The sequence below is a fragment of the Piliocolobus tephrosceles genome, chromosome 13, assembly GCF_002776525.5.
Source record: "Piliocolobus tephrosceles isolate RC106 chromosome 13, ASM277652v3, whole genome shotgun sequence".
Classification (NCBI taxonomy): Eukaryota; Metazoa; Chordata; class Mammalia; order Primates; family Cercopithecidae; genus Piliocolobus; species Piliocolobus tephrosceles.
Window position 1 is genome coordinate 18,003,422 of NC_045446.1, and position 25,877 is coordinate 18,029,298.

Consider the following 25,877-nt stretch of genomic DNA (forward strand, 5'->3'; position numbering starts at 1 on the left):
AAAAAAAAAAAAAAAAAAAAGAAAAAAGAAAAAAATTAGCCGGGCGTGGTGGTGGGCGCCTGTAATCCCAGCTACTTGGGAGGCTGAGGTAGGAGAATCACTTGAACCTGGGAGGCGGAGGGTGCAGTGAGCCAAGATCGCGCCACTGCACTCCAGCCAGGGCGACAGAGCAAGAGTCTGTCTCAAAAAAATATTAAAAAGCTCCTGGGCAGAAGTTGGCTGTGATCTGAGATTAGGATGGGGAGTTTTGAGCTTCTTTCCATGTGCTCCTTGTAGCAGCAGCTGCCCTGCCTGCTGGCAAATACTAAGCTACCCAAGGACTTGGGCATTGGGACTCACTCAGGAAGCCAGAGGGCAGGAGCTAGACCTAGTGTTGCCCATCCCCTCATTCCTCGACTATCTGGGAGTCTCACCATCTGACTGACCCCCTTTTTGCCCACATCTTCATCCTGGCTTCATTCAGTGTGCATTCACGGAACCCTGAAACAACACTTTGGGAGGCCGAGGTGGGTGGATCACTTGAGGCCAGGAGTTGGAGACCAGGCAGGCCAACATGGTGAAATCCCGTCTTCTACTAAAAATACAAAAAATAAAACTAGCCGGCGTGGTGGCGGGTGCCTGTAATCCCACCTACTCAGGAGGCTGAGGCAGGAGAATCACTTGAAGGTAGAGGTGGAGTTTGCAGTGAGCGGAGATTGCGCCACTGTATTCCAGCCTGGGCGACAAAAAAAAGAACCCTGAAATGAGACTTGTAGTCTGCATTAGGGATTCAGTAAGGAAAAACACACCTCCCCTCCTTCAAGAAGCTTAACAGCCAGCTGAGTGTGGTGGCTCAGTAATCTGTAATCCCAGTGCTTTGGAAGGTGAGGTGAGAGGATTGCTTGAGGCCAGGAGTTTAAGACCAGCCTGGGCAACATAGTGAAACCCTGTCTCTACAAAAATAATAAAAAATTAGCCAGGTGTAGTAGCCTGTACCTGTATTTCCAGCTACTTGGGAGGCTGAGGTGGGAGGACCCTTTCAACCCAGGAGTTGGAGGCTGCAGCCAGCTATGATTGCACCACTGCATTCCAGCCTGGGTGATAGAGCAAGATCCTGGCTCAAAAAAAAAAAAAAGCTTACAGTCTAGAGAAGTGGTGAAGTGGTTCTTAAAACTGATTACAGTCCACTTTGCAACTATGAAACGTATCCCCAGGATGGGGGGGGGATCTCTTTGACTGAAAAAAGGAAGTGCGGCCGGGTACGGTGGCTCACACCTATAATCCCAGCACTTTGGGAGGCCAAGGCTGGCAGATCACAAGGTCAGGAGTTCGAGACCAGCCTGACGAACACAGAGAAACCCTGTCTCTACTAAAAATACAACATTAGTTGGGTGTGGTGGCGCATGCCTATAATCCCAGCTACTCAGGAGGCTGAGGCAGGAGAATCGCTTGAACCGAGGAGGTAGAGATTGCAGTGAGCTGAGATCACGCCACTTCACTTCAGCCTGGGCGACAGAGCGAGACTGTCTCACAAAAAAAAAAAAAAAAAAATACACATGCTTGTAATATTTGTCATATAACATCATGGAGGTGCTGTGTCTGCTGAGTGCATTGGTGGAGCCCTGGTTGAGAACCCACAGCTTCCCACTTACAAAGTACTGTGGCCAGCGGAGAGGAGGCACCACGGGCCTCCAGCCCTCCCCACAACAGCTTCCCTAACGAGTTTTACCTCTTAAATTTTAGATCCAGGGGCCTCACAGACTTTCTGCCCTGGCTGAATCCTCAAATCTGCCAGCTAATGAGGCCTGCCTTGCTGCCGGTGCAGGTGTGAGGCACGGGACTCACGGGCTGGAAGGAAAGATTCTTTTGGTAGCCCTCATGGTCCTCGAGCATTTCCCCTCTATCCTGGGCATTTCCTCTGCTTAGAAAGAGGTAGGCAGATGAGGCCCCTCTCCCCAGGCTGGTGGTAGGCATCTCAGGGGTTTCTGAAGCTGCAGACTATCGTGAGGCTGGGCTTACCAGTCTAACCCTTTGGCCCTGGCCCCTGCCAGTCTGCTTTTTCTTCCACCGTCAGAGCCAGTGGGAAGTGAATCAGAGTAGGCACATAGCCCCAGAGCCACCCCCAGCTGGCCTCCGGGATCTCAGCACCTCAGGATCTAGGCTGGGGTACGAAAGAGAGCAGGTGCCACCTGGTCCTTTAAAACAGACCTTCCAGGATGCAGCTGCACCTCCTCTGCAGACAGGCTAGTAGAGGATTCTCTGCTTGCAAATCTGGAGACGTTCTGTCCTGAGCTTTGGGAAACTCACTGTCTGAACCAGTCTGACCCATAACCAAAGCATAATGAAGAACAAACATAGAGGCCAGGTGCTGTGACTCATGCCTATAAATAATCCCAATACTTTGGGAGGCTGAGGTGTGCGGATCATCTGAGGTCAGGAGTTGGACACCAGCCTGGCTAACATGGTGAAACCCTGTCTCTACTAAAAATACAAAAATTAAGGCTGGGTGTGGTGGCTCACTCCTGTAATCCCAGCACTTTGGGAGGCTGAGGCGGGCGGATCACCTGAGGTCAGGAGTTCGAGACCAGCCTGACCAACATGGTGAAACCCTGTCTCTACTAAAAATACAAAAATTAGCCGGGCATGGTGGGGCATGCCTGTAAGCCCAGCTACTCAGGAGGCTGAGGCAGGATAATCACTTGAACCCAGGAGGCGGAGGTTGCAGTGAGCTGAGATCGCGCCATTGCACTCCAGCCTGGGTAATGAGTGAAACTCCATCTCAAAAAAAAAAAAAAAATTAGCCAGGTGTGCTGGCATCCGCCTGTAGTCCCTGCTACTTGGGAGGCTGAGGCAGGAGAATCTCTTGAACTCAGGAGGTGGTGGTTGCAGTGAGCGCAGATCACTCTATGGCACTCCACCCTGGATGATAGAGACTCCATCTCAAAAAAAAAAAAAAAAAGAAAAAGAAAAACACAGAAATAGAACTAGAACCAGGCATCCCATAGTTTAATGGTGACCTGTGATTTTGTGCAGGTTACCAAAATGTATTGAATACCTGCCACGTGGCCGGGCGCGGTGGCTCAAGCCTGTAATCCCAGCACTTTGGGAGGCCGAGACGGGTGGATCACGAGGTCAGGAGATCGAGACCATCCTGGCTAACACGGTGAAACCCCGTCTCTACTAAAAAATACAAAAAAACTAGCTGGGCGAGGTGGCGGGCGCCTGTAGTCCCAGCTACTCTGGAGGCTGAGGCAGGAGAATGGCGTAAGCTCAGGAGGCGGAGCTTGCAGTGAGCTGAGATCCGGCCACTGCACTCCAGCCTGGGCGACAGAGCCAGACCCTGTCTCCAAAAAAAAAAAAAAAAAAAAGAATACCTGCCACGTGCCAGACACTGGACCAGTACTGGAGACTGCAGGTGCTGTGGTATGCAGCTGTAATCCCAGCTACTGGAAAGCTGAGGCAGGAGTTCAAGACTAGCCTGGGCAACATAGAAAGATCCTGTCTCAAAAAAAATTGTTTTTAATTAAGCAGGTGGGATGGCATGTGCCTGTAGTCCTAGCTACTCAGGATGTGGGAGGCTAAAGCAGGAGGATTGTTTGAGCCCAGGAGTTCAAGGCTGTAGTGAGCTACGATTGTGCCACTGCACTCCAGCCTGGGCGACAGAGCGAGACCCTGTCTCTTAAAAAAAAACAAAATCAATCACAGCTTGCCAGGGGTAAAATAAGAAAAAGAACAAAGACAATGAGACACAGCCTCTGTCTTTGAGCTGCTCACAAGCCTGTCAGGGAGACAGGCACATAAACAATTCTACAGGAGAGTGAAGGGTCAAGACAGTGATGGGGGATGGTTTATGCTGGGAACCATGAAAAGGGGCAGCTAACCTGTCTGGGGAAAGAGGGCGAGGACACAGGTTTCCAGGAGGCGATTATGCCTGCGTTGAGTCTTAAGGGTTGTTGGGGGCCCTAGAATATCTTAATGAGAAAGGATAGAATGCTTAGAAACCTACAGAAGTCAATCAGAGCCCGTGTCGTCCATAATTCTAGTAATAAGCTAGGTGCAGTGGTGCACACCTGTAGTCTCAGCTACTTAGGAAGCTGAGGTGAGAGGATCACCTAAAGCCAGGAGTTCAAGAACAGCCTGGGCAACACAATGAAACCCCCATCTCTTTTATGTTTATTTTTATTTATTTATTTTGAGACGGAGTCTCGCTCTGTCGCCCAGGCTGGAGTGCAGTGGCGCAATCTCGGCTCACTGCAAGCTCCGCCTCCCAGGTTCACGCCATTCTCCTGCCTCAGCCTCCCTAGTAGCTAGGATTACAGGTGCCCGCCACCACGCCTGGCTAATTTTTTGTATTTTTAGTAGAGACAGGGTTTCTCCGTGTTAGCCAGGATGGTCTCAATCTCCTGACCTTGTGATCCACCCACCTTGGCCTCCCAAAGTGCTGGGATTACAGGTGTGAGTCACCACCCCCGGCCAAGATCACCATCTCTTAAAAAAAATTCTAGTAATAAAATCAGAAAGCGATTGTCAGTGGTCAGAAATGAGACATGACTGTTAGTAATCAGACTGATTTCGTCAGTGGCCTCAAACATGCTGAGAAGGTAACTTCAAGAGGCTTTCCAAATACACATTGCTCAGTGGGAGTGCTTATGGAAAAGTGTAGACTTATTACTATTTGGCAAGATCACAAATGCTTTAGTGAGCATTTTTTAAAAATTGAGGTAAGAGCTGGACACGGTGACTCATGCCTGTAATCCCATTGCTTTAGGAGGCCGAGGCGGGTGGATCACGAGGTCAGGAGTTTGAGACCAGCTTGGTGACACTCTGTCTCTACTAAAAATACAAATATTAGCCAGGCACTGTGGCAGATGCCTGTAATCTCAGCTACTCAGGAAGCTGAGTCAGGAGAATCGCTTGAACCTGGCAGGCGGAGATTGCAGTGAGCCGAGACTGTGCCACTGCATTCCAGCCTGGGTGACATAGCGAGACTCCATCTGAAAAAAAAAAAAAAAAAATTTGAGATAAGAGTCACATAACAAAATTCATCAGTTTGCAGTGTACAATTCAGTGGTATAATACTTAGTGCATATTGTCATACAGTTATCACCTCCATCTAATCCCAAAACATTTTCACCACCGGTACTCATACCACGCTGTACCCACTAAGCGACCTGTCCTCATTCCCCCACCTCCCAGCACCTGGAAACCAATACTTTGCTTCCTGTCTCTATGCACGTACCTATCTAGACGCCTCATGTAACTGGAATCATAGAGTTGGTGGCCTTTTGTGACCAGCTTTCACTTGGCATAGTATTTTGGAGGTTCATTCACATGGTAGCATGTATCAGTACTTCATTCCTTTTTATGGCCAAACAGTATGCCATTGCGTGGATTAACTACATCCTTTATCCACTGATGGATATTTGGGTTGTCTGCACCAGGCATGACTTTTTTTTTTTTTTTTTTTTTTTTGAGACACTCTTGCTCTGTCACCCCGGCTGGAGTACAGTGGCGCCAGCTCAGCTCACTGCAACCTCTGCCTCCCAGGTTGAAGCAATTTTCCTGCCTCTGCCTCCCCAGTAGCTGGGACTACAGGCATGCACCACCACACCCAGCTAATTTTTGTATTTTTAGTTTCACCATGTTGGCCGGGCTGGCCTCGTAATTCCTGACCTCAGGTGATCCCCCTGGTTTGGCCTCCCAAAGTACTGGGATTGCAGGCGTGAACCACTGTCCCTGGCCAGCATGACTTTTTAAAAAGTGACGTTGGCTGGGTGCGGTGGCTCACGTCTATAATCCGAGCGCTTTGGGAGGCTGAGGTAGGAGGAAGCCAGGAGCTGAAGACCCAGCCTGGGCAAGATAGTGAGATCTGTCTCTACAAAAAAATTTTAAAATTTCACCGGGTATGGTGGTGCTCCCCTATAGTCCTGGCTGCTTGAGAGGCTGAAGTAGGAGGCTCTCTGGAGCCCAGGAGATGGAGACTACAGTGAGCCGTGATTGCACCACTACATTCCAGACTGGGTGAAAGAACGACCCCATCACAAAAAAAAAAAATCATTTTTTTTTTTTTAAATACCCCAGCTCAGTAACCCTGAAAGCAAGCTCTCTCTCTCTTCAGTGGCACACCCTTGAGTGCAGGAGGCTGCCCAGAGGTCTGTCTGCATGGGCGCTCTGGCCCCTGTGGTAACTGGCTCAGCTCAGCATGCCTGGCCCCTTGAAATTCCTCACCCCACTTCTTTTGGTTCCCCTTCAACCCACTGCGCTCCGTCTTTCTCCATACCTAGGAGATGACAAGTACGGGCGGAAGATCATTGTGTTTAGTGCCTGCCGAATGCCCCCCAGCCACCAGCTGGACCACAGCAAGCTCCTGGGGTGAGTACCTGCTGGGAAGTGCATTGGGGCTTTGCCCAGATCCCCAGTGTAGCCTAATGCCACGTTCTTTACTTTCCCTCCCTGCAGGCTAGGCCACCTGCCTTAATGCCTCCCCTCTTCTCATGAAGGAGCTGGTTTATATTTAAGGGAGAGCACTGGACAAGGAGTCAGACCCAGTTTCTATTAATTGAAGCTGGGTGATCTTGGGAAGCATCTTTAAGCCTCGCTTTCCTCACCTTTCAAAGGGATAATAATACAAGCCTCTTTCCTTACAGGAGTGAGAAACAGCATATGAAAAGGAAGGACTTTTGTCCAGATGTGAGGATTGACTAGTATAATCCTGTGGTGTTTCTGAGATGGTTGCAGTTGTTTACCATTTATAAGAATCGTTATTGTTGTCTTATTTTGTGCCTTTAGTGTCAGTGGTTTCTGTACCAATGTGGGTTCTGTGAGCCAAACATACGTAATAACTCTGGCCGGTCCAGACACGTCCTCATTCAGGGCTGAAGACTGGTCGAATGCCGAGGCTTGAAAGACCCGTTTATGGTTGAGCCAGCTCTGGGCTCACAGGCGAGCAAACTCACCTCCTGCTGCTGTCCTCGGGGTGTGTAGTAGAGTGAGACCATCTTGCCCTGCTTTCTGTTTTCTATTGGTAAATTTTAGAAAGATGCACTCCTTTCCTGACCAGTTTGAAGCACTCTGAAATGTAAAATTCTGGCACTGTCCCAAGCCGCTCTTTGAGATCCTGGATGATTGCGTGCAAGCAGGAGGAAGTGTGGGCTCAGGGACAGACCCAGAGGGCAGCGGCAGAAGGGGAAGGGCCTGAATTGGGAGTCTCAGCCAGTCCTGGCAAGCCAGGGCCATAGGCTGAGTCTTCCAGTGCCATCTAGGAATTCTCTCTCTCTGGTCTTCTGAATGCTCTTCCCACTGCTCCTCACAAGGCAGGCAGAGCCTTGTCCAAGCCTGCCACGTGGCCCAGCCAGAATGGGCAAGAGCTTGGCTTGGGGCTGGTGGAGGAGGCACATGGCCTTTTCTCTAGTTCTTTCTGTGTCTGATGTACCAGGTGACAGCCTTCTGCCCAGATAATAAGTGAAGTGGGAGGAAGTTAGTAGATGGGGGTGGAAAGCACCTGGTTTTCAGGAGACAGCTTGCTGGGGAGGCCACGCCCACCCCGGGGCGTCCTTGGCTTCAGAAAGTCCTTGACATCAGCTGCTGCTTGTCCTCCATCACTTCTGTCCTGGTCACAGTCCCTGCTGAGGGCAGCAGGGTGCTTCCATCATGGAGCACTTTGTCCTGTTTTCAGTCAGATTATCTCAGACGTGGCTCTTCCCAGCTGTCCACCCAGATCCGGGAGGTTGAAATAGAAAGTGCCTGAAGCGGCCAGGCGTGGTGGCTCATGCCTGTAATCCCAGCACTTTGGGAGGCCGAGGCGGGCGGATCATGAGGTCAGGAGATCGAGACCAACCTGGCTAACATGAGGAAACCCCGTCTCTACTAAAAATATAGCCGGGCGTGGTGGTGGGTGCTCCCAGCACTTTGGGAGGCCAAGGTGGGCGAATCACGAGATCAGCAGTTTGAGACCAGCCCGACCAACATGGTGAAATCCCGTCTCTACTAAAGATACAAAAATTAGCCAGGCGTGGTGGTGCAGCCCTGTAATCCCAGCTACTCAAGAGGCTGAGGCAGGAGAATTGCTTGAACCCAGGAGGCAGAGGTTGCGGTGAGCCCAGATCGTGCCATTTCACTGCAGCCTGGGTGACAGAGCAAGACTCTGTCTCAAAAAAAAAAAAAAGAGGCTGGGCATGGTGGCTCACGCCTGTTATCCCAGCACTTTGGGAGGCTGAGACAGGTGGATTATGAGGTCAGGAGATTGAGACCATCCTGGCCAATATGGTGAAACCTCATCTCTACTAAAAACATAAAAATTAGCTAGGCATGGTGGCGTGCACCTGTAATCCCAGCTACTCAGGAGGCTGAGGCAAAAGAATCACTTGAACCCGGGAGGTGGAGGTTGCAGTCAGCCGAGATCGTGCCACTGCACTCCAGCCTGGGCGACAGAGCAAGGCTCTGTCTCAAAAAAACAAACAAAAAAAGACTTGTGCCCACCTCCCAGGGTTGTTGTGGGCATTAGGTAAGAACACACGACTGGGCATGGTGGCTCACGCCTGTAATCCCAGCACTTTGGGAGGCGAAAGCAGGTGGATTACAAGGTCAGGAGTTCAAGACCAGCCTGACCAACATGGAGAAACCCTGTCTCTACTAAAAATACAAAATTAGCTGGGTATGGTGGCGGGCACCTGTAATCCCAGCTGCTTAGGAGGCTGAGGCAGAAAAATCACCTGAACCCGGGAGGCAGAGGTTGCAGTGAGCCAAGATCATGCCATTGCACTCCAGCCTGGGCAACAAGAGTGAAACTCCATCTCAAAACAAACAAACAAACAAAAGAATATACATGAAATCCATTGTGAGGGCGGGGCGCGGTGGCTCAAGCCTGTAATCCCAGCACTTTGGGAGGCCAAGACGGGTGGATCACGAGGTCAGGAGATCGAGACCATCCTGGCTAACACGATGAAATCCCGTCTCTACTAAAAAAATACAAAAAAAAAAAAAAAAAAAAAAAAAAGAAATCCATTGTGTACATTTTAAAAGTATTATAAGTTAGAGAGTTTAGAAAAATATATGTAGCCATAAAGAAAAAATATATAGACAACTGTGGAAAAAAAAAGGTCTCCCACACACCCACTACCTAGAGAGAAAGTTAATATTTTTGTGTAGTTATTTCCTATTTTTTCTATAATGTATATGGAACTGTATAGTCAGTTTGGTATCTTTTTTATTTTTATTTTTTTTGAGACTGAGCCTTGCTCTGTCACCCAGGCTGGAGTGCAGTGCAGTGGCATGGTGTTGGCTCACTGCAACATCCACCTCCTGAGTTCAAGCGATTCCCCTGCCTCAGCCTCCCAAGTAGCTGGGATTACAGGCGTGCACCACCACACTCAGCTAATTTTTGTATTTTCAGTAGAGAGAGGGTTTCATCATGTTGGCCAGGTTGAACTCCCAACCTCCAGTGATCTGCCCACCTCTGCCTCCCAAATTGCTGGGATTACAGGTGTGAGGCTCCACACCCAGCCTGGTTTTGTATCTTACATAACACTTTTTTCTGAGCATTAAACATTCAAAGATATCTTCTAAAAAACCTTTTATTGACATCTAATATCCCGGCAGAAAAGTGAATACATTATAAGTATACTGTGTGAATTTTCAAAAACCGAACACATCTGTGTCACTCACGCCCTACAAAGGGTATAACCACCGTTCTGACATCTGACTTCACAGATTCATTCTGTCTGCAGAAATGTCCTGTGAGCTGTTCTAGTTATGGTTGTCACGTGGTTGATTTAACCAATTCCCTGCTGTTGCAGTTAGCTTGACACTAGATTCTTTTTCCCCCATCATAAAATGGGCCATGGAGAGCAAAAATGTTTCTGTTCATCTCAGATTCTTTCCTTAGGACAAACTCCCAGACATATTTTTACAGGGTCAGAGAGTATGAGCATTTTATAGCTTCTGATAAACATCACTTTATTTCCCTACAAAAGGCCATAACCTCCGTCAGTGGATGAGAGTATCTGTTTTCACTACAATCTTTGCTATTTTTGTGGTTGCAAAATGCAATCTCTTTATGCTACAGCTCTTTGTAAACTGCAGTGCTCAGTGTGGAGAAGCGGTAAATGACCACGTACTGGGGATCCCAGCATCAGCCACCCCACGCCTGCCTGTGCTAGCCCAGCCTGGCACCCATGGGGCAGTTTTGAGCATACTCTCTCTGGGTTAGGTCAAGCTCTGGCCACTTCACCAGGCTTCTCTCCTTCCCTGTCTCCCCTTGGAAGTCCTTAGCATTCTATCTGCCTAGCCTCCCAGCCTGGAGTAGTGTCCATTTGGAAGCCTAGGAGCTGTTTGGCCAACTAGAAAGAGGGGTTTATGGCCAGGCACAGTGGCTCACGCCTGTAATCCCACCACTTTGGGAGGCCGAGGCGGGCGGATCACCTGAGGTCGGGAGTTCTAGACCAGCCTGACCAACATGGAGAAACCCCATCTCTACTGAAAATACAAAATTAGCTGGGCGTGGTGGCGCATGCCTATAATCCCAGCTACTTGGGAGGCTCAGGCAGGAGAATCGCTTGAACCCGGGAGGCGGAGGTTTCGGTGAGCTGAGATCGTGCCACTGCACTCCAGCCTGGGCAACAAGAGCGAAACTCCATCTCAAAAAAAAAAAAAAAAAAAGGAAGAGGGCTTTACATGCACCCCCCTCCCTTTCCGCAGTTCTTGTTCATTCCATCCATACCTCTCAGTGTGCTCAACACCAGGTGTGTATGTTTGTGCTAACCTCGTAGATAGCGTGTTATGAGCATAATAGGGAACCAGAGGAGTTGGGGCTCTTTGGTCCACTAAAGGCCCAGTGACTGGAGCAGGTGACTCTCTGGCCACCCCATCCCCTCTCATGGGCACAGTGTTTTACCACCGGCGCTGGAGTTTGTGTGTAAAAGGCAAAGCTGTCCCGTGGTCAAGAATGCAGGCTTTCAACTGGGTGCAGTGACTCGTGCCTATAATCCCCCAGCACTTTGGGAGGCTGAGGCAGGAGGATTACTTGAGGCCAGGAACTCAAGACCAGCCTGGGCAACATAGTGAGACCTGTCTCTACAAAATAAAAACTGAAAAAATGAGCCGGGGATGGTGGCTCACACCTGTGGTTCCTGCTACTCAGAAGGCTGAGGCAGGAGGAGAGCTTAAGCCTGGGAGGTCAAGGCTGCAGTGAGCTGTGATCATGCCACTGTGCCCCAGCCTGGATGACAGTAAGACCCTGTCTAAAAAAAAAAAAAAAAAGCAGTCTTTGGTGTTAGACACTTCACTTTCCAGGATCTACCACAAGCTGTGTGACCTTGGATCAGCACTTGACCTCTCTGGTCATTGCCTCCATTTGTAGGATGGGGATTACATCAGCCTCAGTTATAAGCAAGGTATGAGATAATGTATGCAGAGTGCTTGGCAGACACTAAAAGCTTAATATTGATAAATGGTGACTATCATCGTTATTATTGATTCAGGGAAATCCTGATTCAGGGGAAACATCATTCCCATTTTCACTGCAGGCCTAGGAGTGCCTGGGTTAGGGTCCTGGTCTCCTGACATCTAGTCCCTGCTCAAGAGTGAGAACTGTTATTATTATTACTATTATTGAGACGGAGTTTCACTCTTGTTGCCCAGGCTGGAGTGCAGTACTACAATCTCTGCTCACTGAAACCTCCGCCTCCTGGGTTCAAGCGATTCTCCTGCCTCAGCCTCCCAAGTAGTTGGGATTACAGGCATGCACCACCATGCTCGGCTAATTTTTGCATTTTTAGTAGAGATGGGGTTTCACCATGTTGGCCAGGCTGGTCTGGAACTCCTGACCTCAGGTGATGCACCCGCCTCAGCCTCCCAAAGTGTTAGGATTACAGGCATGAGTCACAGCACCCGGCCCGAGAGCTGTTATTATTATTGTCATTCTTCCCCCTAGCCACTACCCTGAGTCTCCTCCACGGGAACCTGGCGACTGATTATGAGCCAGAACAGACTGTGCTGGGGCGGGCCGTGGGGAAGGGGCTGTGACATGGTGGGAGACCCCTGGGGCTGCTTTCTGTCTTCATGGGGCCGCCCCTATGCACAGGGCAGGCCTGAGCAGGGCTTTTCCCTGGAAGGTACCTGAAGCACACTCTGGACCAGTACGTGGAGAGTGACTACACGCTGCTGTATCTGCACCACGGCCTGACCAGTGACAACAAGCCCTCCCTCAGCTGGCTCCGTGACGCCTACCGGGAGTTTGACCGCAAGTGGGTTGGGGCATGGGGCCTGCACAGGCAGATCCAGACGCAGCGGCTCTGCCAGCTTCCGGGCTGCCCTCCACTTGGGCACGAGCTTATTCCAAGGCAGGGGGCGGCGGGGGCTGCCATCTACGTCAACGAAAAGAATCTGCAGTCAGATCACCCTGGGCTTAAAGCCCAGTTTCTCAGCTTATTCGTACTCTGACCTCTTGTTTTACTTAACCTCTCTGAGCCGTCTGTTTCCTAATCTGTAAAATGGGACAGCGATGGCCCTTACCTCGCATGCTGGCCATGCGTGTTCAAATCAGAAAGTATGCACTGAGGCTGGGTGCAGTGGCTCACACCCGTAATCCCAGCACTTTGGGAAGCCAAGGCGGATGGATCACTTGAGGTCAGGAGTTCAAGACCAGCCTGGCCAACATGGTGAAACCTTGTGTCTACTAAATACAAAAATTAGCTAGGTGTAGTAGTGGATGCCTGTAATCCTAGCTAGTCAGGAGGCTGAGGCAGGAGAATAACTTGAATCCGGGGGGTGGAGGCTGCAGTGAGCTGAGATCACACTCCAGCCTGGGTGAAGGAAACTCTGTCTCAAAAAAAAAAAAAAAGTATGCACCGGGACCCTAGCATGGTGCCTGTCCCACCACGCCTGCTCCTGAGTTGTCCCTTCTGCCTCTGCAGGTATAAGAAGAACATCAAGGCCTTGTACATCGTGCATCCGACCATGTTCATCAAAACTCTGCTCATCCTCTTCAAGCCCCTCATCAGGTGAGTGGCCATGGGCAGGGCCGGTGGTCCCGGCTTGCCTGGAACTCTGAAGCCGGGAGGCTGGGCAGCCCAGGGACCACCAGGTGCGGCTGGGCTTCGGTCTGAACTGGGTGGGTGTTGAGGGGAGAGTAGAGGCCACCGGAAGGGGTCTCCACAACCCAGGCCCTTTCCTCCACCAACAGCTTCAAGTTCGGGCAGAAGATCTTCTACGTGAATTACCTGAGTGAGCTGAGCGAGCACGTGAAGCTGGAGCAGCTGGGGATCCCTCGCCAAGTGCTCAAGTGAGGCGGGTCCGGCGGCCGGGCGCTCGTGAAGCCAGGGTCACGAGGACGCGTGTCCCGATTCAGAGACCGCGTGGGGCTTAGGCAGAGCAAGCCCGTGTCCCGACCTCTCCCAGGTCTTTGCTGCTGTGGAAAGCAGAGTTGTTAATGGAGATCGCATGAGACGATCCTCCTGACCCCGCGTGGTCAATGCTTGATTGAACTGGCAGAGCAACTCCAGAGCCAGGCAGGGCCTGACCCACCTCCCTCTACTCCTGCAGATATGACGACTTCCTCAAATCCACACAGAAGAGCCCCGCGACAGCCCCCAAGCCCATGCCCCCACGGCCCCCCCTGCCCAACCAGCAGTTTGGAGTCTCGCTGCAGCAGTGAGTATGAAAGGTGGCTGGGCCATGGCGGGCGGGAAGGGCTGTAGGCCCGGCTCACCAGCCTTGTTCCCGCAGCCTCCAGGAGAAGAATCCAGAGCAGGAGCCCATTCCCATTGTGCTCAGGGAGACTGTTGCCTACTTACAGGCCCATGGTGAGTGCCGGGCCTGCCTCCTCACCCGCCGGGTCTCCCGGCTCCCCTCAGGAAGTTGGGGAAGCTGCTGGGCAGGGCAGAGGGAGGTCTTGCAAGCCCCAACGCCCCCACCCAGCCCTGCCTAGAACCCCAAGACAGAGAAGGGGCAGGGAATCCAACCGGTGCCCAGCGCTTGGAGGCTCACCAGGCCCTAATATTTCCCAGCTCTCACCACCGAGGGCATCTTCCGGAGGTCGGCCAACACCCAAGTGGTCCGGGAAGTGCAGCAGAAGTACAACATGGGTGAGCGGCCCTGGGCTGTGGCAGGGCCATGTGTGTGTGTGACTGGTAGGGGCTTCTCTGCCCTCTGCTGCCCTGTAAATGAGGGCCTCAGAGTCTCTTCCTGCTGGAGGTTTCCGTGGCACTTGGTGTCACATAAGTCCCTCTTCTGCCAGGCCGGCCGCCTTATCGGTTGGGCTCCCGGGTCCTGGGTATAGGCACATTCAGAGGTGAGGAATAACGGTGGGGTGTGCCAGGCCCCACTCCCCCCAGATGGCTGGAACCTGCATTCTCTGGTCACAGAGGAAGAGGGAGGCAGGTGTCAGAGGGGCTTGTGCAGGGTCCAAGGGCAGTCAGGCAGTGCGGCCCGCATTGTCTGCAGATGGGTGCTGCCCTTCAGGCTGTGCCGAGCTTCTCTCATGCTGCCCCCACCCCAGGGCTGCCTGTGGACTTCGACCAGTACAATGAGCTGCACCTGCCAGCAGTCATCCTCAAGACCTTCCTCCGGGAGCTTCCTGAGCCCCTGCTCACCTTTGACCTCTACCCCCATGTGGTGGGCTTCCTCAGTGAGTCCCCCTCTCTTCTGCTGGGCCTGGGGCTAGACTTAAGGCAGGTGCGCTGCAAGCTTTCGGGCCTGGGTGCCTCCCAGGGAAGGCTGCTGGGGGGTCTCCCCTCTAGCCTGCGTCAGAGCGTCCTGAACCAGCCCAGCCCAGCCCAGGGCCCCTGTAACCTGGGCCCCCTTTCCTCGTAGACATTGATGAGAGCCAGAGGGTGGCAGAGACGCTGCAGGTCCTCCAGACGCTGCCCGAGGAGAACTACCAGGTGCTTCGTTTCCTGACTGCTTTCCTGGTGCAGGTGAGACCTTGGACTTGGCCTCTGGGGTGAAGGAAGGGGGAAGGAGGAGCTGCCGCCTCTTCTGCGCCCTGGTTGTGGTTGCTGGGAGTGGGAGGCAGCGTCTGTGGCTTTCTGCTGCAGTCTCTGATTCCTTCCACAGATTTCTGCACACAGTGACCAGAACAAAATGACCAACACTAACCTGGCTGTTGTCTTCGGCCCTAACCTGCTGTGGGCCAAGGATGCAGCCATTACCCTCAAGGCCATTAATCCCATCAACACCTTCACCAAGTTCCTTCTGGATCACCAAGGGGAGTTGTTCCCCAGCCCGGACCCCAGGGGGCTCTGAACCTGGCCCCTGCCCCACCAGACCCTTTTCTGGTAGCCCGGGTTTGGACTCTTCCCCCTGGCATCAGGGGCCACGAAGCCCCCTGGAGAGAGATGCTGGAGCCGCCCATCAGGCATGCTCTCCCCCACCTCTGTCCAGCCCGCCTCACAGCCCTGGCGGCCTCGCTGTTACCAGAAGACGTTTTTCTTCGCCTTACTCTTCTCACTGCCTCTCTGGACACCTGGCTTTTGCTGGGCTCTCCAGAGCTGGGCTTGGCTCTTCTAACTGGAGAAGGACTGAGCCCCAGTAACCCTTTTCCTGCTTTTTCCTGCCTCTGTTTCCCTGGCAACTGTGGATGAATCAAATCACTGCCGGCTGGGCTGGTAGCAGGGGCCGGTCCTCCCCTCTGGATTGCTGGGAATGAGCAGCTGAGCTCCTTGGTGTGGACACCGCCCCAAGCTGAGGTGCCTCCCTGTCTGGTAGGCTGCCCTGCTTTGCAGAAGTCCCACTGCATGAAGGCCTGAGTGCAGGCACCCTTGCTCCTATACTGCCCCCAGCAGCTCAGTCTGGGGTATTTCCCCTGCTGAGGAGTGACAGGGCTGGAGCCTGTGTCTGCTTTCTGCCTCCTCCTCTTCCACACATCCTGGGTCAGCCTTTCCCAAGTGATACTGCCCCTGGGGTGTCCTAATCCCTTGGTTCTGCTGGGACTGGCAGCTTGGGTCACAGTGCTCAGAGTCCCAGCATCCACTTGAAACCTCCCTCCACCTTCCCGCCCCTGAGAGCTACAGTGTGCGGTGGGATCAGTGACTGGCCGGGTCAGCCTCTCCCCTCCTGGCCTCCTTTCCCACATGGGCAGATCATCAGCCTTCAGGTTCTTGTGGACCTGTCTGTTGTGGAGTCACACTGGCCCCTGCCCCGGCCAGAGGTGACTCAGTGCCTTAGGATCTCTGTGGCTCCTTCCTCTGGCTGGGGGACTCTTAAAGGGGCTGGGGTAGAGGCTATGAGTGCCCATAGGAGGGGCAGAGATTGTGCTGATAGATCAGCACAGGTAGGTGGGTTCTAGCAATTTCCCTAGGGGATTAAGGGGCTCTACGGCCCCCCACTTTTTTTTTCTGAGATGGGAGTCTCACTCTGTTGCCAGGCTGGAGTGCAGTGGCGCAATCTTGGCACACCTCCGCTTTCCGGGTTCAAGCGATTTCTCCTGCCTCAGCCTCCTGAATAGCTGGGACTATAGGTGCACGCCACCATGGCCTGGCTAATTTTTGTATTTTTAGTAGAGACAGGGTTTGACCATGTTGTCCAGGATGGTCTCGATCTCCTGACCTCGTGATCCACCCACCTCGGCCTCCCAAAGTGCTGGGATTACAGGCGTGAGCCACCGCACCTGGCCAGCCCTGTTGTCTTTCAAAGAACCTCGACCCCAGTGATGGCTGATCTCTCACTCCGTCTCGTAGAATGACACTCCTTCCTGGGGACTCCTGTTCCTGCAGTCTTGTCCTTGGGGAGTACAGGGAAGTACCTGCAGTGACCCTGCCCCCACGACCTTGGCCAGGCAGGACAATTCCAGAGCCCATACTGTTGGAATCCTCACTGACCAGCCCCGCCCCATCCACAAACCAGGCTGGGCCTGGGTGTCACTTCGCTGGGCTCTCCCAAGACCATCGGCAGCGCATTCAGCCCCCCCGGGGCCTGGGCTTTTGCTGGTTCTCCATCAGTCCCTTGGTCTCTAGCCTCATCCAGGGCTGCTCTGCTCTCCGCCCTCCTTTGTGTATCAAGTGTCACTCACAGCCCCATTCACTGGGGAGCCTTTCGGATCTATTTGGTCTTTCTCATGCCCCCACTGGTCTGTACCCCCAGGGAAGGGGCGCTTGTACTGTGAATCCAGTGTTCACATTCACACTTAATGACTGCCTTGGCACCAATCATGTATTTCACCATTTGCACTTTTTGTATTTCAATAAAAATGGAAATGCAAAATGGCCCATCCGGATGTCGGGGAAATGAGTGGGGCGTAGAAGTTGGGAACTGGATGGGAAGTGTGGTACGGTAGAGGAAAAGGAACAGATGGGGCTTCAGGAAGTCCCCTCCCCAGTCCGTCTGCCGCTTCCTCATCTTGTGCACTCGAATGGTGATGAGGGCAGCTTCCTGACCAGCTTCTAGGCATGGAGTCCACGGCCACCTTCCCATTGTTTGTATCCCCAGCATTCCAGTGGGCCACCATGTGCTGCATCCTGTGACCAGGGCCTCTCTTCTTTTCCCAATTGGAATGTACCAGAAGTTTGAAGGAAGCTTAATCCAAGGCAAGCAGGGGGAAGAAAAGTGGTGGGGACGGTGGTGGACAATGGTGTGGGATCTGGAGTCACACACAAGTTTGAGTCCTCATTCCCTCACGTGCCAGCTGTCACTGCTAACAGTCATCATCACTGGCTCACCACCCCTGTGGCTGCTGCTTCATCAGAGGACAGTTCCTTTGAGGTTCAGAAATAATGCAGACACCCCAGGCACATGGCTCACACCTGTAATCCCACCACTTTGGGAGGCAAAGACAGGAAGATTGCTTGAGCCCAGGAATTAGAGACTAGCCTGGACATAGATCTCATATAGTAAGATCCTGTCTCTACCAAAAAAAGAAAAAAAAAAAAAAAAAAAAAAATATATATATATATATTAGCTGAGCGTGCTGGCACATGCCTGTGGTTCCAGCTACTGAGGCAGCTGAGGTGGGAGGATTGCTTGAGCCCTGGAGGTCAAGGCTGCAGTGAGCCATGATTGCACCACTGCACTCCAGCCTGGGTGACAGAACGAAACCCTACCTAAAAAAAAAAAAAAAAAAAAGATAAATGTAGACAGCATCTAACACCGCGAGTGTGCAGTGGTCATGGGTGAATGGTGTGATAGCCCAAGCCTCATGCAGCAGCTGGGATAGGGTCCCTCAGCCCAAGCCCTCCCTTCCTGCCCACCCCTCAGCCTGAGGCCAGGCCATTTCCCCTGCCATGCCCACACAGAGGCTGTGACAGATCCAGTTCTCCTATCCTCTTTGAGCAGGTTTTGCTTTGCTTTAAAGGTTAAGATGGTTATTTACCGCATTTTTTTTTTTTTTTTTTTTGGGAAGTTTGTTGGTGGGAGAGTAGGCTGGAATTTCACCTCCCACAGAGATCAGGTTCCAGGTGTGTCTGCTGCTTGCTTGCTAATGGCCATCAGGAGGCTATAGCGGCCCCAGTTGGGCCTGGTTTTTCTCCTCCTTGCTTGTCTGGGCTGGGGGAGCAGCACCAGAGCTGCAGGATCAGGCTGTGGTTACAGATGGTGGTTGGGCCTGAGCCCCAGGAAGCAAGTCCCATTCCACAATGCTGGCCTTCCTCCAGGCACTGGGGGCCGCCTCTCTCTCTGGATCTGCTCAGCTAGAGCTGGGTGACTGCAACAGAGAGGCAGTGACCCAGGGAAACAGGAGCGAGGAAACTGTTTACTTGGGTTGGGCTCCTGGCAGGGCCTCTGCTGAGTGACTCAAATGCCCATTTACCAAGGCCTTAGCAACGCTGGCCTCCGGGGTTGGAGTGTAGGGAGATGCTTTAAAGAGGTAGGACACCATTGCTGGGCATGGGGCAACTGAGAACTTTGTTATTGGGGGTTCCCGGTTGAAGGGCAAACTCCAGGAACAGACTTTTCATCACTTCTGACTCAGGTATTGGGCAACTGTCCTGGTTGGCCACATGGTCAGTGTCACCTGGTTCACTAATAATCAGGAGTTCCTGGCTCCAGGAATAGGCTGGATTTGGACTTTTCTAACCAGCCCCCGCCCCCCCACCCTTTTTTTTTTTGAGACAGAGTCTCACTCTGTTGCCCAGGCTGGAGTGCAGTGGCCGAATCTCAGCTCACTGCAAGCTCCACTTCCCGGGTTCATGCCATTCTCCTGCCTCAGCCTCCCGAGTAGCTGGGACTACAGGCGCCCACCACCTCGCCTGGCTAGTTTTTTTGTATTTTTTAGTAGAGACGGGGGTTTCACCGTGTTCGCCAGGATGGTCTCGATCTCCTGACCTCGTGATCCGCCCATCTCGGCCTCCCAAAGTGCTGGGATTACAGGCTTGAGCCACCGCGCCCGGCCTAACCAGCCCTTTTTAATCCTGGGCCTGGCTTCAGCCTGAAGGCGGGTGGGCAGCAACCCAGACAGCAGCTGTCCAGTTCTTGTCAGTTCTCTTTTGCCTCTAGAACCATCTCTACCTCTGGGACCTTGGCTCCACTAATCAGCTCCCTCCCCCAACTATGGGCACAAACTAGGAGAATTAGGAGGCGGGGCTGGCCCTGGCCGGGTTGAGAGGCCTGCAGCCCCACCCCAGGAGCCAGACAGGACACATCCCCCCGGGGCTCTTCTACTCTTCCTGGCTTCTCAGGGACTGCCAGTCAGATCAAGGCAGCTAACAAACTTGCGTGGACCTTTAAATTCCTGCTACTTCTCTTCTGCTTGCTCAGCCACAAATCCCCGGATGGCCTGAGAAGCCCTGCACTCCCTGCCTCCCACTGTTGTTTTTCCCTGCAGGGTGAGTTCTGTTACGTAAGAGCAATAAAGAGCTGATGACAGTGGCCTACATTTTATGGAGATTTTACTATGGGTGTATTTTAAATGCATTCTCTAACTGAATATTCAAATACAAGCCCCTGACGGGGGACCAGGGAAAGAGAAATTCTAAGAAGTTTCCTGACCCGTTTCCAGGGTATACAGCCGCTAAGTGGCCACACCCGACTCAAAACAGGCTTGCCCAGACACTGAGGTCTTTCTGCACTTTCCGATGCACCAGTCTCCCTTTTCCCAGACCTGCACTGGGGCAGGGGTGGGGAGGAAGGGGTTACGAGGTCTTCAGACAACCTGCAGGACAGGAGGCTGTAAAGTACAGAAAAAAATTTATTGGAAATCTCTTGAATACATTTTGAAGTGTAGCTCAGTATTTCCAAACAAAGTAGGTTGGAGAAGTTGGAGGAGGAGGGACTCTGCCACCTGGAGACAGACAGCTGGTCCCAGCCTTTCCCGGGGGTGCTGCAGGAGTCAGTCTAGGGCTTATTCCATTTATGGTAGGGCTGAGGGGCTAGGGCCGGCCTTAACAGTTGCTTTACTTCTCCCTGGCTCAGCCCAAAGTTATGGCTGAGACTCTTCACAGATGGAGCACTGGTGAAAGGCTGCTGCCACCTGCAGAGGCCAAAGATTGCTGCCTGGGACAATGGCTAGTAGGCCTTTCCATGCAAGGCCTTGGAAGGACAGCAGTGGCTAAAATATGGGGGCATTAATAACTTACCAGGGGCCTTCCCCCTTCTCAAAGCTGAGGCCTTGGTGATACACCTGGGCCTGGGTTCAGCAAGCCACGCGTGTGCTCTGGGCCAAAGACAGGAGGGCCAGTTTGCTGCTGCTGCTGCTGAGAACAGTTCTCTGTGGCAGCAACAGCATGCAGAGCTTGGGTCCCCTCCAGAGCCTGCTCCAGTCCTCAGAGGTCAGCCTTGTAGGTGAGAACAGTGTCACATGCAATTTACTAACAAGCAGTTGAGAGCCACCTGCTCCACTGAAGCACAGCTGCTGCCAGTGAGTGCCCCAGGTGGGCCAGGAGGAATGGAGTAAGCCTGTATCTCCCTGGCCAGGACTACCAGCGAGGCTGGGAAAGGACAGATGGTAGGTGGGTGAGGCTAGACACTGGACTTACTCAAGTAACAATACCTGAAGGGTTAAGTCAATCATATGCCCAGCTTTGGTTTCTGAACCAGGAGCCAATCCAGTTGGTAAATCCCAGGGCAGTGTACAGACCCTGGGTTAGAGAGAGGTGTAGCTAGGCCCAAGCAGGAGAAGGAAAAGCTCCACAGGACAGCCCCAGGGATCAGGAACAAGTACTCCAGCAGTCGGGGGAACACACACAACATCCCCTAACCACCACATGTGGCCATCACATTTAGCACCCAGGACTTCCTGGGCTGCCAGAATGGAGTCAGTCACTCTGCAGAAGCTGTGGGAGATGTAAGGCTCTCACCAGGAATACGCAGCTGTCCAAGGTAAAGCCTGTAGTCAGTTCCAGTGCAGCCACGCTGGGAGGTGACTTTGCCCCTGGCCAGCCCTCTTCTTGGATCTCGCTGTCTGTATGGTGGGAAGGAAGATCCTCGCAGCAGCGGCCCGGATTCTCAAGAACCTCCAGAAGAGGAGGTCTCCGTCCCAGGAAGAGCCCTCCACCTTCTCCAAGTGAAAAACAACTCACCTCAAACATATTTTCTCTATAAAATATCTGGTTTCTCTGAAAGTAATAAATATTTACCGTGTTCTATAACCAAGGAGCAGCAACGGGGGAAAAAGAGGAAGAGAACTTTGCTGTGACTCCAAGTGACAAAATCCTAGAGATTCAGGGTTCCATTTTTATCTCCCATGGAGCTGAGGACCTGAGCACGGGCAGCCACCAGGGCTGCTCAGACCCTCCCAACCTTCAGGGGTGGGAGTGGCTGGTTTTGGAGTTCTCATCTTGGGCAGGCAGGCCTGTCATACTGCCAGAAGTACAGGCATTGGGGCAAGAGAGGGAGGAAGAGGGGAAGAAGAGAGAAGGAAGTAAAGAGGACAATGAAGAGAGCCAACGGACTCCTTCCTTCTTCCTCCTGGCACTGTCTCCTTCCTCTTTCTGCCTCGACACCAATCTCTTGGCCACCAGCTGGAATGTCAAATAGTGGATGGTAACAGCAGGCAGGGAAGGGGCCAGCTAGCTGCAAGGCAGGCCCAGGCAGGAGGCCGGCAGCAGCAGGAACAGGATGACATCCTTGGGAAGCAGTTGGTGATGGGCGGGGCACACAGATGGCCCTGCTGAGGGCTTTTTCGTAGGAAGGGTCTTCCCATCTCCAAGGCTAGCATGTGAATCTTCTCCAACTGGGCACTGGGCTTGACTGCCACCACGGAGTCTCCAGGAGGTCTAAGAGTAGGGACTTCTGGGTCCCCATGAGAGAAGCCAGCCTCCCTTCCACCTGGCTCAGAGCAGGATGAGGGGTGGGAGCAGCTAATGCATGGGAGGCTGCCTGTCCTCTGGGGCCACAAAAAGGGGGTGCTGCTGGGACTTGAGGATACTTTTACTGCAGGGTTTCCACAAAGGCATCAAACTCGCGGACATTCTTCTCATGCACAGCCAGCTTCTCTGGTAATGAGTCCTGTACCGGAAAGAGAAGGAAGAGCCATTTATTCAGGCAGGGCCTTGAAGAGGCAGCTAGCCCAGTCCCCAAAAGGGGAGGAAGCAAGCAAGACAAAGTTCAGCCCTAGCTGGGCTGAGCAGGTGGGAGAATGCAGGGCAGCTGCGTAGGCACAGGGTGGGGAAGGGTATATGTATCAGGGCTTTGCGGGAGCTGGAGGGTTAATGGAACAGCCTTGGGAGTCCAAGTGGGTCGCACACTTAATGAAAGAGAAAAGGACCACAAGAGCGAGATGATCCAGAAATTAAACATGAAATATCCCTGGCACAGATCTGACTGACACTAGCATAAAACACCAAGTGTACAGCTCTACAAATTAAACAGAGTTTACAAAAGATTTCTTCGCACCCTTTGCTGGGCATCAGGACCCCCTGAGGGAACACGAACCAGGTGGCCCCGCTTTACTCCCGAGATTCTGACACAGCAGCAGGTCTGTGGTAAGGCCTAGGAATCTGTACTTTTTTTTTTTTTTGAGACAGAGTCTTGCTCTGTCACCCAGGCTGGAGTGCAGTGGTGCCATCTCAGCTCACTGCAACCTCTGCCTCCTGAGTTCAAGCAGTTCTCTGCCTCAGTCTCCTGAGTAGCTGGGATTACAGGCGCCCGCCACCACGCCCAGCTTATTTTTTGTATTTTTAGTAGAGACGGGGTTTCACCATGTTGGCCAGGCGGGTCTTGAACTGATGTTGTGATCCACCCGCCTCGACCTCCCAAAGTGCTGGGATTACAGGCATGAGTCACTGTACCCGGCCAGAATCTGTTATCTTTACACCAGCTGAGGAAGGGGTGAGTTAGAGGAGGTTGAGAGAGAATGGTAAAGAGAGCAGCAGAGGAAAACAGAACTGTGAAAAGTTTAACTGTCCTAGAGTATCAACTATTAATAAAAATGTGTCTCTACTGATGACTAAATGAACAGAAGCTACATCTGCAGAGTTTCACCATCACAATTTCCTAACAGTAGGGGTTTAAACATGACCACAAGGGAGTCTGGGGAGTCTCTTGCCTCGGAGCTTATAATGTGGCCTGAACACACCAAGAGCTGAGGGTGGTTTGGGTGCAGCTTCCTGAAAGGAGAGGGAGGCCTCAGAACTGGCTATGGCTGCGGCATCAGTTGAGAGAACTGGAGCCACACTTTCTTCCAAGTGCATGTCATGATAGCGGGGAGTTTGGTGGTTAAAAGGCTAAATTGAGGAGCCAGATCCTCTAAGATCAAACAAAGCTTTGTTTTGCCTGGGTCTGTGTGACCATGAGCAAGCTAATCATTGTTGGTTTTCTCATCTGTAAACTGGGATGAGAAAATTTACCTCTTACGACTGTTGAAGATTCATATAAAACACTAAGAAAAATGCCTGGCACTCAAAAAGCCTTGATTTTGATTTTTTTGAGACAGAGTCTCACTCTGTCACCCAGGCTAGAGGCAGTGGCACAAACATGGCTCACTTCAGCACTGACCTCCCCAGCTCACCTGCCTCCACCTCCCGGGGCAGCTGGGACTATAGATGCGTGCCACCACGCCCAGCTAATTTTTTGTACTTTTTGCAGAGACAGGGTTTCACCATGTTGCTCAGGCTGGTCTTAAACTCCTGAGTTCAAGTGAAGGCCTCAGTTGCTTCAGCCTCCCAAAGTGCTGAGATTACAGGCATAAGCCACTGTGCCTGGCCCCAAAAGCCTTGGTAATAATAATTATTACTGTATTTATTCATTTTTTTTGAGATGGAGTCTCACTCTGTCACCTGGGTTGGAGTGCAGTGGTGCAATCTTGGCTCACTGCAACCCCCACCTCCCGAGTTCAAGCGATTCTCCTGCCTCTACCTCCTGAGTGCCTGGGATTACAGGTGCCCGCCGCCATGCCTGGCTAATTTTTGTATTGTTAGTAGAGATGGGGTTTCACCATGTTGACCAGGCTAGTCTCAAACTCCTGACCTTGTGATCTGCCTGCCTTGGCCTCCCAAAGCGCTGGGATTACGGGCATGAGCCACCGCACCTGGCTATTACTGTATTGTTATTAATGGGCATGCTTTTCTCCTTAAAGCAAATCCAGGGCAGCTACCATAGGATCTTAGCATCTATTTAGGAGGTGTTCATTCCACCTCAAAGAGGGACATCTCCTGGCATGGGGCACCCAAAGTTTGTGGCTTGTGCAGGGCACTCTTCTGCCCCTCAGAGGCAGGAAGAGGAAATGCATGAAGCAGAGATGGGGTCATTATGGTCAGTATCAGGACATCTGGCCAAGTGTGAGAACTGCTAGATGACGGAGTGAGCTCTCTGAGGAAAGGGCAAAAACACAGACACTAAGGACCTCACAATCTCCTCTGCCCAGTACCACTGGCATCTGCCTGGAAAGCTAAATAGCTAATGCAAGGGCTGTCAGAGCAACCTGGCCTAGTAGCATCTGCAAGGAGATGTGCAAGGCACAGAACAACAGGAGCATGTAAGTAATGCTGAGAATGTGCAGAGAAAGGAGGAAATAAGCTCAAGCAAATTCCAGATAATGACTGCTGGGCACAATGCAAATCTCAAGTGTAATCAAAAGATAATGGTCTAAGTATGTCTCTTTTCTACTACAGGGAAGACAAGGTGGTAGGCCTCCTAGGCCTGTGGCAAAGGAATGACCATCAAATAAGGATGCACTGTGGTAGAGGAAGGCTTTTCCATACCAAGTCTTCAGCCATGGACTGTGCTCCAATATCTATGGAGAGGCTGCTCAGCTGGGGGGGGTTCTGAAACTCCCGATAGAAGGTCCCCAGGTCCATTGGAAGAATGTCATCTTTAGAAAAAGCTGGTTTCTTCAAAAACAAGACAGACTCAGTTTAGCTTGCCTTGAACCACAGAGGAGATAAGCTACGAACAAGTCTTTCCTTCTAGCAATTATCAAAGAAAAGGTTCTTCTGGGCTTATCTTAGGGAGAGAAATCTTTACACTTTTCTCTTCCAGACTGTTTACTTCTAATGCTGGTAATAAGATTCCTCTTCACTAGTTAAGTTTATGTCCCCTTTCTTCAAACTCCTTGCCTAGGCACGAATAGGACCTAAGTGGGTATCAGTGGAAAATCTCCATTTATAGTTGAATTTCATTATGAATTTTAACCAAGGCATGACACAAAATGCCTTGTTGTTTATTGGCCTCCAAAATGTCTCCCCAGACCAGGCTCCACCTGTCCATCCCTTCTGTCTATACCAGCACATCTGATCCCTATGAAGGAAATCTGGATCAAGTGCAGTAGTTGCTTCTAGGTCTAGTTCCCCGGGACAGCAAAGGTCAAGGAAAGTGATGGCGACTTACAAAGTCTATCATAACAAAGTCATCATGGGTATTGCCACTGCTGCCCCCGCTGGAGCCATCTGAGTGCAGGCTGCCCTGGAGAGGAGATTCAGTCTGTGGGGAATCTGGAGGATTCACCTGTTTCATAGCAAGGGAGGGTTAGGGCTGATGCTGTGACCCAGATTCAAGTTACTGTAAACAATCTGAAAATTCTGGGAAGAACTTAATGC

At 51.9% G+C, this 25,877-nt stretch overlaps 2 protein-coding genes across 17 annotated transcripts in view; one reads left to right on the forward strand and one right to left on the reverse strand.

Moving 5' to 3' along the window:
• Positions 1-17,175, forward strand: part of ARHGAP1 (Rho GTPase activating protein 1) — a 30,891-nt gene extending 13,716 nt beyond the window's left edge. For all 5 annotated transcript variants that reach the window (XM_023215704.1, XM_023215700.1, XM_023215703.1 and 2 more), the window contains 10 exons: positions 6,264-6,351; positions 12,090-12,221; positions 12,891-12,977; positions 13,160-13,258; positions 13,519-13,626; positions 13,702-13,778; positions 13,983-14,060; positions 14,474-14,602; positions 14,788-14,891; positions 15,031-17,175. In XM_023215704.1, the coding sequence (XP_023071472.1) occupies positions 6,264-6,351; positions 12,090-12,221; positions 12,891-12,977; positions 13,160-13,258; positions 13,519-13,626; positions 13,702-13,778; positions 13,983-14,060; positions 14,474-14,602; positions 14,788-14,891; positions 15,031-15,219 (1,091 nt within the window). In that variant the 3' untranslated portion in view covers positions 15,220-17,175. The remainder of the gene's footprint in view (positions 1-6,263; positions 6,352-12,089; positions 12,222-12,890; positions 12,978-13,159; positions 13,259-13,518; positions 13,627-13,701; positions 13,779-13,982; positions 14,061-14,473; positions 14,603-14,787; positions 14,892-15,030) is intronic.
• A 2,899-nt stretch (positions 17,176-20,074) lies between these two features.
• Positions 20,075-25,877, reverse strand: part of ATG13 (autophagy related 13) — a 64,852-nt gene continuing 59,049 nt past the window's right edge. For 9 of the 12 annotated variants that reach the window (XM_023215708.1, XM_023215706.2, XM_031933802.1 and 6 more), the window contains 3 exons: positions 25,669-25,785; positions 25,044-25,172; positions 20,075-22,350 (listed from right to left, as the gene is read on the reverse strand). In XM_023215708.1, the coding sequence (XP_023071476.1) occupies positions 22,273-22,350; positions 25,044-25,172; positions 25,669-25,785 (324 nt within the window). In that variant the 3' untranslated portion in view covers positions 20,075-22,272. The remainder of the gene's footprint in view (positions 22,351-25,043; positions 25,173-25,668; positions 25,786-25,877) is intronic. The other 3 variants (XR_002732294.1, XM_023215714.1, XM_023215715.1) reach the window with 3 other exon arrangements.